Genomic DNA, 15,509 nt, shown 5'->3' on the forward strand with positions numbered 1-15,509 from the left:
TGGCGTGTCAACTCAACTCGCCTTTCGACCCGCGTCGGACCATAGTCTTTTTGCCGAGCCGAATTTGACGAATGTTCTTCAACTACTACGCTAACCGAACCAAAGCTCGCTGAGGCTAGCCATGGGCACTATTCAAGTGAGTGCTGCGGGGATCTTACAACGCCTCATCAACCAAGCAATCCCGATGTGCTAAAAAGAACCAGGAGGGTGCAAGGGACAGGTTCTTCACAACGATAGGCGCTTCGACCAGCGTGATTTCGGAGTAGTGGTGGACACTGAGAGACAGGCAGGCCTTTGGGAAGTTTTAAGGGTAAGTCAATGGTTTTATTAGCACTCTACAGGAAAACTGGTCTAACTATACACAAAGACATGTATTCAAATCACACTCTTCACTAAAAGGATTCCATTTCTGCAGCCAAATCCATATATTTTTCCAGTTTAATTAGTTCAAATGAGGGTAATTCCAAGGCCCTCTTCTCTCTGCTTACAAATATCACAAAACCACTAGATTCACTTCCTCCTTACTCATATTCCTCTGATTTTTGTAATACTTTGGTATCTTTTTTCTCCTCAAAAATATCACATATTCATCAACAACTGTTACCCTCTGCGGCTTTAATGTCATCAGTTCCAGTTGCCGTTACTAATTCACTTTCAGTCTTCACTCTCCCCTCAATTACTGACGTCTCCAAATTAATTCAACAATCAAAATCTTCAACTTGTCAACTAGATCCTCTTCCAACTATTCTTGTCAAGGCTTCTCTTCCTTCCTTGTCCCTTTTGATTACAGACATTATACACTCCTCTCTCACCACTGGTGCTGTCCCTCTTGCTCTCAAAACTGCTGCTGTAACCCCAATACTAAAAAAACCTGGTTTAGATCCCAATGATTTCAATAATTTGCGTCCCATTTCAAATCTTCCATTCATTTCCAAAATACTTGAAAAAATAGTTTCTGCTCAACTTCATGCTCATCTATCCTGCAATAATCTATATGAACAATTTCAATCTGGTTTTCGTCCACTCCATAGTACTGAAGCAGCACTCCTGAAAATCACTAATGACCTCCTCCTTGCTGCTGATTCTGGTTTATTTTCTATACTTCTTCTGCTTGATCTGACTGCAGCGTTTGATACAATCTCACATAATATCCTTCTCGACAGACTTTCCTCTTTTGGCATTGTAAATATACCTCTCGGTTTCATTCATACCTCTCAGGTCGCACTCAGTTTGTTCAGTTAAAATCATTCACATCACATTCTGTTTCCGTTACTTTAGGTGTTCCTCAAGGCTCTGTCCTGGGTCCCCTGTTGTTTATTGTCTACCTTCTCCCTCTTGGTTACATTTTTCGCAAATATCATATTCAGTTTCATTGCTACGCGGATGACACCCAGCTCTACCTCTCAGCTAAGCCTAATTCTACACTTCCACCTTCGTCCCTTACTGATTGTCTCATTGAAATTAAACACTGGTTCACATTGAACTTTCTTAAATTAAACAGTAGTAAAACAGAACTTCTTCTAATTGGCACTAAATCAATGCTAACTAAACTTCATAATATTTCTATCTCATTTAATAACACCACCATCTTTCCTTCCCCTCAGGTCAAGAGTCTGGGTGTCATCCTTGATAGCAGCCTTTCTTTTAATTCTCATGTCAATAATATTACTCGGTCTGCTTATTTCCATCTTCGTAATATCCACCGTCTCCGTGCTTTTCTCACTCCTCACTCAACTGCTGTTCTAGTCCACAGTTTGGTCACCTCTCGTTTAGATTATTGTAATTCTCTTCTGTTTGGCCAACCTCAGAAAACTTTACATAAATTACAGTTGGTTCAAAACTCAGCTGCCCGTATCATCACGCGGACCCCTTCAATCCATCACATCACACCTGTTTTGCAACAGCTTTATTGGCTTCCTATCCCATATCGTATTTACTACAAAATACTTCTTCTTACCTTTAAAGCTATTCACAATCTTGCTCCTCCGTATCTTTCAGACCTTCTTCACATTACTATACCTGCTCGTACCCTCAGATCCTCATCTTCTATTCATCTCACTGTTTCCCCCGTCCATCTTGTTACCATGGGGAGCAGAGTATTTAGTCGATCTGCTCCCCAGCTCTGGAACTCTCTTCCACCTGATCTCCGTAACGCACAAACATTGCCACATTTCAAATCCAAACTTAAAACTCACCTGTTTAAATTAGCCTATGCATTGTGATTACTTTTGCACTGTTTTAATTAACTTTATTTTTTATCTATTTGTTATGTATTTTAAATTGTGTTTGTTTTTATGTAAGGTGACCTTGAGTGCCTATGTAAGGCGCCTATAAATAAAATGTATTATTATTATTATTAATAACAAGTCGGATTGTCCTTCTTATGTTTAGTCTACAGGACTAGGCATCCATGAGTTGGAGAAGAAAGTTGTTACAAAAGGATTCCAAAATCAGTTTTCCACTTTGTCTCACTCCATTTTCATTTTGCTTTAAAGGGGCACTAGGTAGCATTTTCACCTAAAATTATAGCCTTCAGGAGTTTAACAAAGGTTAAACAAGTCAATGGTAAGCGAATGAAGCCTGTCTCGCTCCCAACAGGGGTCTGTATGCTGAAAATCCCATATGTAACTTCGGCAGGAGCGACCCGCTTCTGAAGTGTCGTGATGCGCGAGAAGAGTCGTTTGTGTTTACGGCACTTAGCTAGGTACTGTATGCTAGCTGTAGTTGTAGGCTATGTGTTCGCTTGCGTTGAAGAGCCAACACCAAGCGTTTCATATTCTGCCTTTCACAGACTGAATATGAAACGTTCGATGTTGGCACTTCCCATCTTTGTGAAATTTCTCCAAGCGTGATCTTGTTCATCTACCATAGTGACCTGCGTTTTAGATCGTAAAGAGACAGGTTAGCCTGGCCCTTCTGATGATGGTGCTCCAATTCCTCTTGAGTTCGAGACGTAGGCTAGCTTCAGAAATACACGGACTGACCTGATTAGAATAAGAATAGCGTTTTGATCCGAACAAGAATTGTTATCTACACATGAAAATTGATTAATTTGTGATTGTAATCGGAATAGTGTAGAGCTAGTCTGCGTTTATTGCGGCGTGTGTTGGTAGTGCTTGCGCGCATCTGTCTAAGATGTAACTTTTGTAAGTGTCTGCTAATACAAAGGAATCACTCCACGAATACACCATGATGAGGGAAGAATCCCATTCAAGATCAGCAACAGTCCATCCATCCATCCATACATCCATTATCTGCCGCTTGTCCGGGGATCGGGTCGCTGGGGCAGCAGCCTGAGCAGAGAAACCCAGACGAGCTGTTCCCCGGCCACTTCCTCCAGCAACAGTATTATAGCATATTATCTTGAGTTCTCTCTACAGAAAATCTCTGATTATAGTATCTTACGTGGGCAGTCTACACTTGTGAATCAGATGACCTAACTGCACTGACTAAATAACACAATGGCAGCATTCGCCACGATGGTTAGTTAGTGGATGTGTACAGGTGGGCATTTTTACGACAGTGTAGAATTTCAGTTTGACCAATAGAGATCGCTATACTGCCGCTAAACTACCTTGTATCCCTTTAACCCAGAGATGACAGCAGTGTATCAGGTTTATGTTCCCATACGGCTTGTTCTTTGCATGATAGAGCTTTAACCTGCATTTGTGTAAGGCACAGTTAACTGTGTTCACAGACAACTGCTGTTACAGTTCCTTCCTCCACCAGGAGGTCGTGCAAATGACCTCCTTTACTTATTTAACCACTTGTGTGCAGATGGACTTTATGTTGCTTTAGTCCTCACCTAGTGATCATATATATATACACACTGTATGATATATTGTAACACAATTAGAACATGTCATTACATTTTCTGTGGCATTGCAGAAGTCTTCATTGACATGATTATAATTTTTGAGGTTTTTCATATTGGTCCATGTGGTTCCCACAGTATCCTGGGTTATATAGTGTTTCGACTAGAGTCAACACATTGACCTCAGCAGTCACATCCTTTCACCACCCGAGCTCTTTGTCTGTCAGCCTTCTGCTTAGAGTCCAAAGTGTAATTTCAGGCTTGTTTGAATGTGGTGCTGAATTGTGCAGATCAGCTCTATAGGTCCTCAGCTTACTGGACACGATTGTCCTGAAGCTGCCAGCAGGCTCTCTCTTTGTTTGTCTTCTTCTTCTGCCACCGGTTCAACAGACTGACAGTGCCGTTAAATTTGGTCATAGCAGAGTTTCTAGGCTTTTTATTGATATCACAACCAGAAAAAAAATACTGTCAATCAGGAAGAGTGTCTGTTGTACCAAAGTAGTACCAAACTTTGGTACTATTCCCACCATGATTGACGGAAATAATAAGGTGTTTGTGTTGGAACGGACTGATAAATCTATTTTGGTTTCATCTTTTTTTTCCCCAACAGCCATCTGTCTTGTTTGCAGGACTTCGAGCAAATTGTAGACTGGCAACAATATTCTTTTTGGAGACCGGTGGCTTTCTCTTTACATCCCTCATGTACACCTTTGTTGTTCAGTCTTCACCTGATCATGGACTCATGAACATTACAATTTACAATTACGAAAGAGTATTTTACTTACTCAAAACTATCCCTGAGGTCTTTGATGTTAAGGACAATCATACATTTTGCTTTTTGACTTATTCTCGGTAAATGACCACTTCTGGGGAGAATAAAAATGCTTTGAAATGTCCCCCTATTTGTACAGACATTCATTAGTTTTTGTTTTAGTTTTTCTGGGCAAAGTCAACCTTTTTTGAGAAGCACGTCTCTTGTGCATTGGATACTAAAGGTGAATATAAGAATGAAAGCAAATTATTAACATTAGTGTATTATTCCAAAAGGAATGTTTGAAAAAGTGAAGGTCAGAGTGAATTAAATCCCGATTGTTCTGTGTAATTTTGGAGGACCATTGACTGACAAAAGCTTGGTCAGTGTTGAACTGAATGATCATTATCAGCCTACTGGAAGGTGATGTTTCTATCTGTGGTTCAAAGAACCTCTGCAAATGTGCAACAGAGACTGATGACACTTTTAATTTTGTTAGATACAGAAATACCTGCTTTTATGTGTGGAAATATAATCATCACAAACAAACAAAATTCTATATATCATTGCACCCCTTATAGTGATATGTCAAACATTACCTTTTCTTGGTGGAGGGGTTTGACTCCCCCAGCTTCCCCCTGGTAGGGTCTCCCAAGGCAAATTGGTCCTGGGTGCAATTCAAAAACCCTTATGATGTTAAATTCACAGAACCCAGTTACATCTTCAGGTAAGGGAGATTGGGGTGTCACTCTGGAGCCAGGCCTGTGGGAGAGGACTCAGGGGTGGCAATCAAAGGTGGAGGTCCCCAGCTGCAGAGACTGGCTATTGGTACATGAAACATCACTTCACGGGTGGGGAACGAGCCCGAGCTTTTGTGGGAAGGCTTTCACTATTATTTGTACTTAAGGGGCTAATGACATTTCAATGTGCCCAGTTTCCAGCCTTCTTGAAGGTATCTGAAGGCAGTATAAAACAAATCCAATCCTGGCATTGTTCATTTCGGGTTCTGTCACATTACACTCCCAGCACAAATTTTTGACTAATTTCCCATTTTTAATTGAGCGCTATATTAAACTATATATTGTATGAAGAGCAATCACTAGAGTTTTATCAAATCTTCATATGCCCACAAACAAACCCTAACAAAAACACCAGAAGCTTCTTTAACAGTGATGGAGCACAAAACAAGAAAGTTAGATATGAGCAGCATGTAAAGTTGTTCCCTTTATCTGTCTAACCTGTTGACTGAGTAACTCCAAATATCCTGAATTACTTCAAGTTGTTCTCTTCACCAACAAAAATTATGCCACTGTTCATATGGCACAGGACAGAATTGCGGCTGTATTCAGTGCCTACACAAACCTTTACTGTACAATTAGGATTTGATGGCAGCAGCAAGCGAGGAAAAGTTTGTAGCGAGGAAAAGAAAGACAGAAATGTTTATAGGATATACAAGTGACACACAAGTGTGGAGAAATCTACAATCAACAGATAACTGATGAGATTATTGACTGGAAATGCAATACTTTGTCTCATTTTGGGTCAGACCTTATTAGAGAGTGTCTCTTAGATCATCAAGGGTTAGCAATGAGGAAAAGCTAAAGAAATGATTAGTGAAACTGTTTTTATACTCTCCTGACACATAGCCTTGGCTACCATTGGTTTTAGACTAAATATAAGGGAGATAAGACCAGCTGGAGCCAGAGCTCCTGATAAAGGGACTATCAGAGGGGGGTCATGACGTAAACATTCAACTTGGCCTAACCAACATTGACTGTCTTGAATTGGATATTTTCCTCAACGATGATCTGTCGCACTGTCCAGTCACCAAAGTTTTAAACAGCTTCAAGGTATTGGCTGAAATGACTTGCATAGTACATTATTAATATTATTAAAGTTGTTTACGGTATATTTAGACTGTTCTAACATATAATATAATCTTCTATTTGTAAAACAGACTTACAGACAAACACATTAAGCAGTCCTTTAGGGACCCCCGAGGAACCTTTCTCATAAGTGCTCACATACAGAAACGAATAATAGAAGAAGATATAATAAAATTAAATAAAATACATAGAATTTACATTGAGCCATAAGAATTTCATGCTATTTTTTCTACATGTAATACTCATTTTCTTCAATCCGATTCCAATTGGGAAATTAAAATAACATGTTAGTTCACCGAACAAGTTAATTATCGAGGTATTTAAAAGGAATACTTTAAGATTAGGAAATTATCAATGCATGTTTTGCGTATCATCATGAGTTTACTTGTTAATACATCGGTGTTATGAAATCTGTTAGGTTTCATCTTACTGAGGACAGAGACCGCAAGCCTGAACCACAGCCAGTCACCAATGATTCTCCTAACGTGTAAATAATTTCCAGCAACTATACATCTGTTACATGTGAGTGTCTCTGAAAGTCATTTTATAATGTTCAGCCGATCAAACATGCGTATTTAGAGGTTAAACATGAGAAAGAATGCAAGTTGAGTATATGTAGCAGATAATGTAGGTAAAAAAATGTTATTACATTTATTTTGTCCAAGCACATTGTTGCAGGCGGTGTTAGGGATTGGAGCGTCTATCCATAGGACCACTTTAAACTGCACACTCCACAGAGCTGGGCTTAATAGAAGAATGATTGAGAAGAAATGGCATTGCTTTAAAAAAGTCAAATAAGGCCTCTAGGAGGAACTCTGATGAGGCTAAAACACCTCCCATTACCCAAAGAACCCCCATTACCCCCATGTAATCACCTGGAGTGAAGGATGGCATCATGCTGTGGGAACGTTTTTAATTGGCAGAACCTTCAAAACTGGTCAGAAAGGATAGACTTATGGAGTTAAAAATCCTGCTTTAGTCTTCAAGATAATAAAAACTCTGATATGGGTTCACCTTCCAGCATGATAATGACCCTAAACATATTGCTACAATGGACACTCGAGTTGTTCATTGTTTTTCTTGGAATGGCCTTATCAAAGGCCAGATTTCAACCTGAGCCTTTGTAGTATTACTTAAGGATTGCTTTACAACTTGATGACTCCATGTAGTGGAGATGGCTGATGGTTGCTCCACTTCAGTGGGTAGCCTTCGAACCTTTTACTGTCCTGAGGTAATAAGACTAGCGCTGTCATATCAGGTTGGTGCCACTGTTTTTAAAACCTGTCAGTTCCTCCCAGAGCTGCAACAGACTCAGTCATTCCCTGTGCTTTCAGCTTGACTTCATAATTTTGTCCAAACTGTCCTGCAAATTTGACTGATCGCTGTGGTTTGTAGCAATGCCTCTGGAGTAGCATCATCCTTTCCTGCCAAAAGTTCTTTCAGGTTTCCACAGACACGTCCACTGCTCTCTAATTATCTAGCTCAAACATGCAAAATTACCTGCAAAGTTAGACTCCAGCCCCTGCTCAGTGACATAAAACTGAAACTTGCGAAAAAATTAACATGATGAAAAAGTTTATTTCACAACAAGTTAAAATTCTCGTGTTTCTCCCTCTATTAATCGTGTCAGAGGTGCAGGAACAATCAGCTGTTTGTTTATTGTACACTGAAAGATCAAACAAGAGTTTTTGATGAAGAAGTTATAGGTTTGTCAGGAGAAAATCAAATGAACATTGCAAGCCTAATTTACACAGGGTTTTTTGCTTGTCAGTGTAATTAATGTTTTGTCTTACTGTTCCAAATGTCTTACAATATATAAAAAGATTACAATCATTTATTCATAGACAGATCTTCACAAATTTCCTGTAAACACTCATCAACATACTCAACAATCCATTGAGCGCTGAAGACTGAGTCAATCTGTTTACTTTAAAACTTACAAAAAGAATCAAGATCATTCCAACATGATCAATTTGATTATCTAAATCAAAAGATACAACCATTTTTAGAATTAAAAGGAGGAAAGAGAAGGACATCTCTTCTTTTACACGCAGCTTGTCATTTATGGAGATATGCGTCAAGCCAGAGATCCCCTGAGGTTTTCAGTGACCTGAAAAAGAAGCGAGAAAAAAGTGGATAAAATATCAGTTAATAAACAACCTGTTTATCAGGCAAGCTGACAATCCCTCTCTAACAGGAGACATCTGTTTGTATCGACTATTCTACAAATTTTCTCTCTGTTCTTTGAATCAGTTTATTTATTCATTTGATCTATTTTCTTTGCTAATTTTACCAGTGAGTTATTACCTGAAAACGTCAGTCATTGCTTGCCACAATGTTTTCATCTGGTAAGGAATCCCGTGTTTATCACATAATGCACGGACCTGCGGGGCCACCAGGTGGTAGTTGTGACGCGGCATCGTGGGAAACAAACTTAGGAAAGAGAACTTGGTTAAGAGGCTTAAATGTCATTAACGGGTTTGTGTTAAAAGTAGCACTTTGAAAATTAGATGCTCCATGTTTTTGTTCTTTAGTAACTGATTCTGCACACTGAAGAAGGCATTATCCTCATTTGTATTATCCATATTGGATATCAGTGATCGACTTCTATTAGAAATTAAATTGAATCTACTGAATCTAATCTCAGCGAGCCAAAGCTCAGCTCAGGGAGTGTGTGGTTTGAGCTCTCTGCTCTTCATTTTGTCGACCCATGACTGTATAACCAGTTTCAGTGGCACATCATCAAGTTTGTTGATGAGGCTAATATTTACGAGTCTCATATTTACGTGGTCATAGATTTGAGAAGGGCCTGTGCTGAGCACCTCCACCTGCTGCATGAAGACCTGACCTCATCCACCAACGTCACAGCTATTGTGAAGAAGGTGCAACAATGGCTACACAAGTAGGTCACGCCTCCCATCTCAGCACTGACCACCTTCTGAAGGGCCGACATTGAGAGCGTTCTGACCTGCTGCTTCATGGTGTGGTTAGGAACTTGTTCAGTGTCTGAACGAAAACAACAGGACAGGCTTGTGAAAACAGCAGATCACAGATTATCTCAGCTCTGCACACATAAGATGGCTTGCACGTTTCGTCATATAGATCGTGTCTTGTTGTGTTCTATGTGTTTTTTGTTTGTTTGTTTGATTTCCCTCAAAAAGCCCTTAAAAGCGGATTTTTCTTACAGTGAATAGTAGTGTTCAACACAAACATACAGTTGTATTCTGAGTTTGAAAGACTTTTTGTTTTTTATTTTTACTGAAAATACTGGATAGGTGAGTTCTTGTGTTTGATACTTTTAAGAAACAATCGTTCGTCTTACTGGTGTTCAATTTGAAAGTTGAGGTGTCCACTGAACCAGTCGTTGAAGGAGGATTGCTCAACGTTACACGTGGCTTGCAACTGAAACAGAAGTAGAGACAAAAGTAAATAGTAGCTTAGTTCAAACGTTCATCAGTTTGGTGTATAATTAAAATACAATTTCCCCCTCATTTTCCAAATCGATGCAGCATATTTTGCCTTTTGTTTTATAATTCAGCAAAAGAAGAGTGTGTCAATGTGTCTTAAGCAGTTCACAATTAGATACTTTGATGGTACCACAGTTTTTTTCATTTTTTTTATTTTACACACAAAATGCTACGAAGCTCACTGAATATAGGGAAAACTCACAAAAGCATAATATGGTCTCATTAAGTTCTAATAACCTCTAAAAATATTTTTTCTGGTTATGTATGTTTATGCATTTAGCAGACGCTTTTATCCAAAGCGACTTGCAAATGACGATATAACAGGATATTTGTAATGAGGATATTTTGTGGTACAACAGGCACCTGCATGGTCAGCCAGTCTTTGTGCCTCTCATGATCAATCTGCATCGGCAGATGGTTCATCTGACTCACCCACACAAACCAGTGACTCTCCAAAAACCTGTCAAATAAACAAGAACAAACTATGACTGAATATGGAGTAAAAGTGTGTGAAGTATAAAAATGTACACATACAAGCATGAAATATCTTTTTGATATTCTCTGATTGATACTTTCAATCTGATGCTTTTTCATCTCAAACATGTATTCATGACCATTTTCTTTTTTTTTTTAGAACATTTACCTGGCAAAAAGATTTAACGCCAGCGAGCCAAACAAGCCATACAGGGGTACATAACAGAAAATGTTGCGAAGGTGATATGACACGACCAACGCCAAATCCTTCAAAAAGAGAGGTTAATACCATAAGGAAACTTTTCATCAAGTCATGACTCACTCTTCTATGTTTTTATGATGATACATTCTATCAAATGAAATTAAGTGAAAAAACACTTTACTTATCCCAAAGGAAAAATTATATAATGCTATCCCATGCTATGCTAAATTAATTTCTAACAGAAAAGTCTTTATGTAAACTGGACGGTACCACACAGACAGGCATCTTACCACCCAGTCGCGACGGGAAATCATGCTTCTCAGTGTCTGAATGTTGAAGACAATCGGAATAAGCAGTGGTGGTCCCACTAAAATATAAAGAAAATGCTGTCATTTCCTGGAAAGCTGTCATATACTTTATGCCTCGTCGATCCCTTTAAACAAACATACCGAGAAAGAAGTATTGGTGCTGGTGATTATAGGGCAAGAATTTGATCTTTTTTATTCCATACTGTAACAAGAGGAGTACAGGAAGAGTTAGGTGAGCAGCTTAGCTACACAAATGTTTAAGGATAAAAAATGTCTCACTTGTCACTTACCTCCACTGGTTGAGTGGTTCCAAGAACAAAGATGCCTGACAAGTTAACATCAGGGTCCTTACTGAGGATGTTGGGCTTGGCATGATGCCTGAAATGTAGATGATTCCACCAGTTGGCTGAAGCTCCCTAAAAAAAACACATTATATTTACTTTCAGTGTCTACTTAATAAAAAAAAAAAAAAAAGACATTTAAAATCCAGTAAACTCACCTTTAAATGTCCAAAAACAAACTTGTGCATCATGTGATTCCACCGAGACTTCTTGAAGACAGAGAGATGGCCAAAGTCATGCTGCAACCATCCAGCCTGCGCCTAAAGAGAAAAATGATAAATGAGCATTTACAAACATATACTAATACATAGCATATTTTCCACTAAATGTACCTCAACAAGAATTAGATTATCACATAATTATATGTAAATTACCTGAGCAGTTGCCAGTAACATTGAACACAGAAGTGTCAATGTCCAGCTGGTCCCCCAGAGCCAGACAATCAGCCATGCGAGGGCCTCCAGCAGCAGGATGTGACCCAGATGGAGGCAGAAGAACAACGGCTTAGCTTGAAAATGACCCTCCTTCTCTGCCTGCACTCGTAAAGCATCAAAATCCTGAATGATTGCTGCCTGAGAAGAGATAGCATAGTCTTGTGAAGCTGCAAAAGGTGATGCAATGATGTGATATTTGTGAAATCAAAAAAAAAAAAAAAAAAAGGGACGTGAATTCAGAGTCTTACATTTTTGTTGTGGTCCTGGCTTGGCTCTGTCGCTGCCAACTCTCCAATCAACAGAGGCCTCAGAAACTTTTGCACAAACCTTTGATCGGGATGAAAAGCGTTGAATGCCTCCTGATAAACAAAAAAGTTATATTTATACACGTGTATAGTTAACCTGCAAACAAACAAAAAAAAGATCCTGTTCTTAGATATAATCTTGATTTTATATTTTCAAGAGAAACTTTGCTTGGCCATGTGGAGCTGCTCTTATTGAGCAAACTTGAGCAAACTTCAACCCTCCACTGCAAGATTCATTGAAACTTCACATTCTCTGAATATGTGGTTCTTTATTTGAATTCGTCCACTTAGGCCACCAAAATAATGTGCAGTCTTTCAAATTAATTTGCTGAACTTCCAGCAGTAATCTGCCTTGATTATGAATTTGTAGTTGTTATTGGTTGTTTTAACATCCATGTAGACAATCCCTTGGACAGAGCAACCAAAGAACTATGAGTTCTTGGTAACTACGAATTGATTCACCATATGACTCAGCCAACACACAACAAAGGCCACTCTCTAAATTTGATTGTCTCCAAGGGCATAAAGTTCTCTGAGGTTGTGATATCTGATGATTTCTGTGTATTCTTGCAGGATGCTATCTGTGAACACGCAGACATTCATGCAAAGACAAGTGCAAACTGAAATATTTATTCAAGGGAAGGTCATTTCTGGTGAGAAAAGATCTTCATGGTGAAAGACAGCTATTGTCAGACTAGACAGAAGAGAGTGTTGTAAAGCTTAACGTCTGTGGGGAAAACCTAATCTTCAGGTTCGCAATGAAATCAATAATGGAAGACTTCACTTTTATAATTTACAACTGGGATTAGCCAGGCAGTCCTTACTTTCTGACATCATGACCAAGATAATGAATGTGCTCTTTTCGCTGACTGGTTAACAAATCCTCCTTTTCCATTAGCCTGTGAATTTCTATTCACTAAAGCCTCCAGTGTCAGACAGCATTTTGAAAATGAACACGGCTTCTATTACAGCTACTGGAAACACACTGTCCTACTGTCTGCCATAGTCTAAGATGAAAATAATGATTTTCTTTTTTTAATCCAGTGTTAGACCCTCAAATTAATGTCAAGACATTTAGCCAACAAATCTTTTCAAGAATGTGTCCTTATGCAAATGCAAAGTTGATTATGCAAAGCAACAAGATATGTTATATTAGTTATACAGACAAAACACAAATAACCATGTCACCAAGGGATTACAATTCCTTTCAAGCACTCATTAAGCGCCTTGAACAAAATAAACAACTAGACTTTCCAGAAGTTCTTACAATTAAAAAAAGACAGAACGGAGGAGACTGCCTTTGGAGCAAAAGAAGAATGGTCAAACATCTGTGCTAAACTTTAGACCATATTAAGTCAGGAAAGAAGTAAGCCTTCAAACATCAATTTCAGTGATTAAAGGACTTATGTCTTAAAGTGATTAAGAAAACTTGGTCCATATATTGCAGCCATTGATTAAGACCATAATAACAAAAAGCAGAATTGTCTAAAGTTTATATATTCCAAAAAAGAGGAAGCTTTTTTACCGTGGCATCCTCCCCAGCATAGTGGCTGATGACGAGAGACCCTCCCGGATGCCTTTTGCACCACTGAGTAACATTGTAAACCTTTCGATTTATGACCAGCCATCGATCACTCCTGCTGCAGTGCTTCTGCACCTCCTCCCAGCCGTAAACACCTGCATCCCTCCCGCTGTCCGGCTCTCCGGACTCCGTCTGCTGGCCTCCGCTTCCCATCCTCACTGCTGCTGCCTCTGGCGCACTGAAAGAACAGTCTGCCACAAACTTTCACTGCTGGATTCTAGTTGAAAAGAAATCTTAAAAAAAGGGAAAGACTGTGAAATGCAACTACAAGATCACTTACAAATGCCGCTTAGCGATCTGGCCGCAAATGCTTGAACTCAAGGCAGCAAAATTTTAACTCCTCTCCTGCTCAGTCCAGACCATATGCAAGCATCGTAAAATCATCCTTTGACTGCATTCCTTGATTGGTTATTAGTGTTCATCCACTGAATTTCTGGCCAGTTGGAGCACAGCAGCTTATATATTGGGTGACAGGTCATAGTGCTGAATGTTATCTGAATGTTTTGGGGTTGTCTGAGCGTCAAAATTGAAAACAACCAGCTGGAGGTCATAGGTTTTGATATAGGCTGAATCCGGGAGACGTTGGTGGCTGATGTTGGTGGAAAGAATGCAAATATGTTTCAGTGAGCACAATAATCAGGTCCTGTCAGTTCCAGATACCCTCACTCATAGTGAATCACTTAGACCCAAACAGATTATTTAGCTGTTGAGTTTAGAAGGACTAGTTAATTAAGTGATGAGATAATTCTCCCCAGAAATAATGATAATAATAAAAAAATCATTTGACTTTCTGGTGTTCAGTTTTAGGCGTCTACTGACATCAATGCAGTTAAAGACAACATGTGAACAAACATTGTTGATGAGTGAGGAGTGAGTGCTGCTACATCTTTCCTTAAAGAACTGTTTGTGTGTGTCTTTGAAGGCTACATGATATCAGATACATAAAAATAACGATTATAAACCCTGGATTTCCTATTCAGAGTGCAGGCTAAAACCACACTGACTTTCATGAGCACATTAGGTGTCTGTGCATGTGGCCACATGAGGATCACTTAGATGTGTGAGCTGATGGATCTACTTGAGTCTGCATGTTTGGAATCAGGTGTAACATTTTCAAATGAGCATGTTGGGACTGTTAATGTTTTGTTAGGTCAAGATGACTGTTGGCTCACTTCAACCCCTAACCCTCGATAGTTACTGTATCAGGAGAGCCTCCAGCTGGTCTTGTCTTTCTTATGTAAATGCTAAAACCAAGGCCACGTCTCACAACAGTAATTCTGTTGCTCTTGTAATTCAGCCAGCTTTTTTCCTCATTTTCAATACTTGATAGAATAGCAGACGCTCGTTTCTCAGGTCTGGCCTAAATGAACACACAAAAAGATAAGTGTTGGGTTCCCAGTCTCACTTAATCCATCTCTTCTGAAGGGTGCGTTTAATTTCCAAGACAGTTGCTACAGTTAAATCTTGACAGGTCAGAATGACATTTCGAGATATCTGCTATGATGGCAGGGGGTGATGTGTTTATTACAGGTCACATTCAAGTTATACAAGAAAACTCATGTCAAAGGTCACAGTTTGGCTCATTCTACAATTTTACTCCCAAGAACATCGACCATATGTTTACAAACATCAGTATTTGTTTCAAACATATCTAGAAAAACTTTTATCAATCACAGATCTGACATTTAAATTTTGACCCCTCACAGTTGGTGTGCTTGTTGTCACATACTATGGCTGTCTTGACAGTATTGACAGCGTAAAGAAGGCTATGATCAGAAAATCATTTAATTCTTTACTATATAGCAAAAAAGGTGGTACCCAATGAATTGAAAACTCATTATCATGTGTTTTTATGCGAATATGAACCATATACTGTAAACGCTGTGCATTTGTACCTCCTGACATTTGTTGTTGCAGTCCTCTTACCCACCAGCAGAGTGTGCAG

At 39.1% G+C, this 15,509-nt stretch overlaps 1 protein-coding gene across 1 annotated transcript; it reads right to left on the bottom strand.

The window, feature by feature from the left end:
- Positions 1-8,509: 8,509 nt before the first annotated feature.
- On the bottom strand, positions 8,510-13,717 carry LOC142384696 (acyl-CoA Delta-4 desaturase-like). Its single transcript, XM_075471000.1, has 12 exons — positions 13,508-13,717; positions 11,926-12,036; positions 11,618-11,815; positions 11,402-11,503; positions 11,193-11,318; positions 11,044-11,104; positions 10,885-10,961; positions 10,562-10,659; positions 10,282-10,378; positions 9,774-9,853; positions 8,759-8,884; positions 8,510-8,561 (listed from the first exon to the last, which is right to left on the bottom strand). The coding sequence occupies exons 1-12, from the start codon at positions 13,715-13,717 to the stop codon at positions 8,510-8,512; spliced, it is 1,338 nt and encodes a 445-aa protein (XP_075327115.1).
- Between the last annotated feature and the right edge of the window lie 1,792 nt (positions 13,718-15,509).

This window comes from Odontesthes bonariensis, chromosome 7 (genome assembly GCF_027942865.1).
Source record: "Odontesthes bonariensis isolate fOdoBon6 chromosome 7, fOdoBon6.hap1, whole genome shotgun sequence".
NCBI lineage: Eukaryota > Metazoa > Chordata > Actinopteri > Atheriniformes > Atherinopsidae > Odontesthes > Odontesthes bonariensis.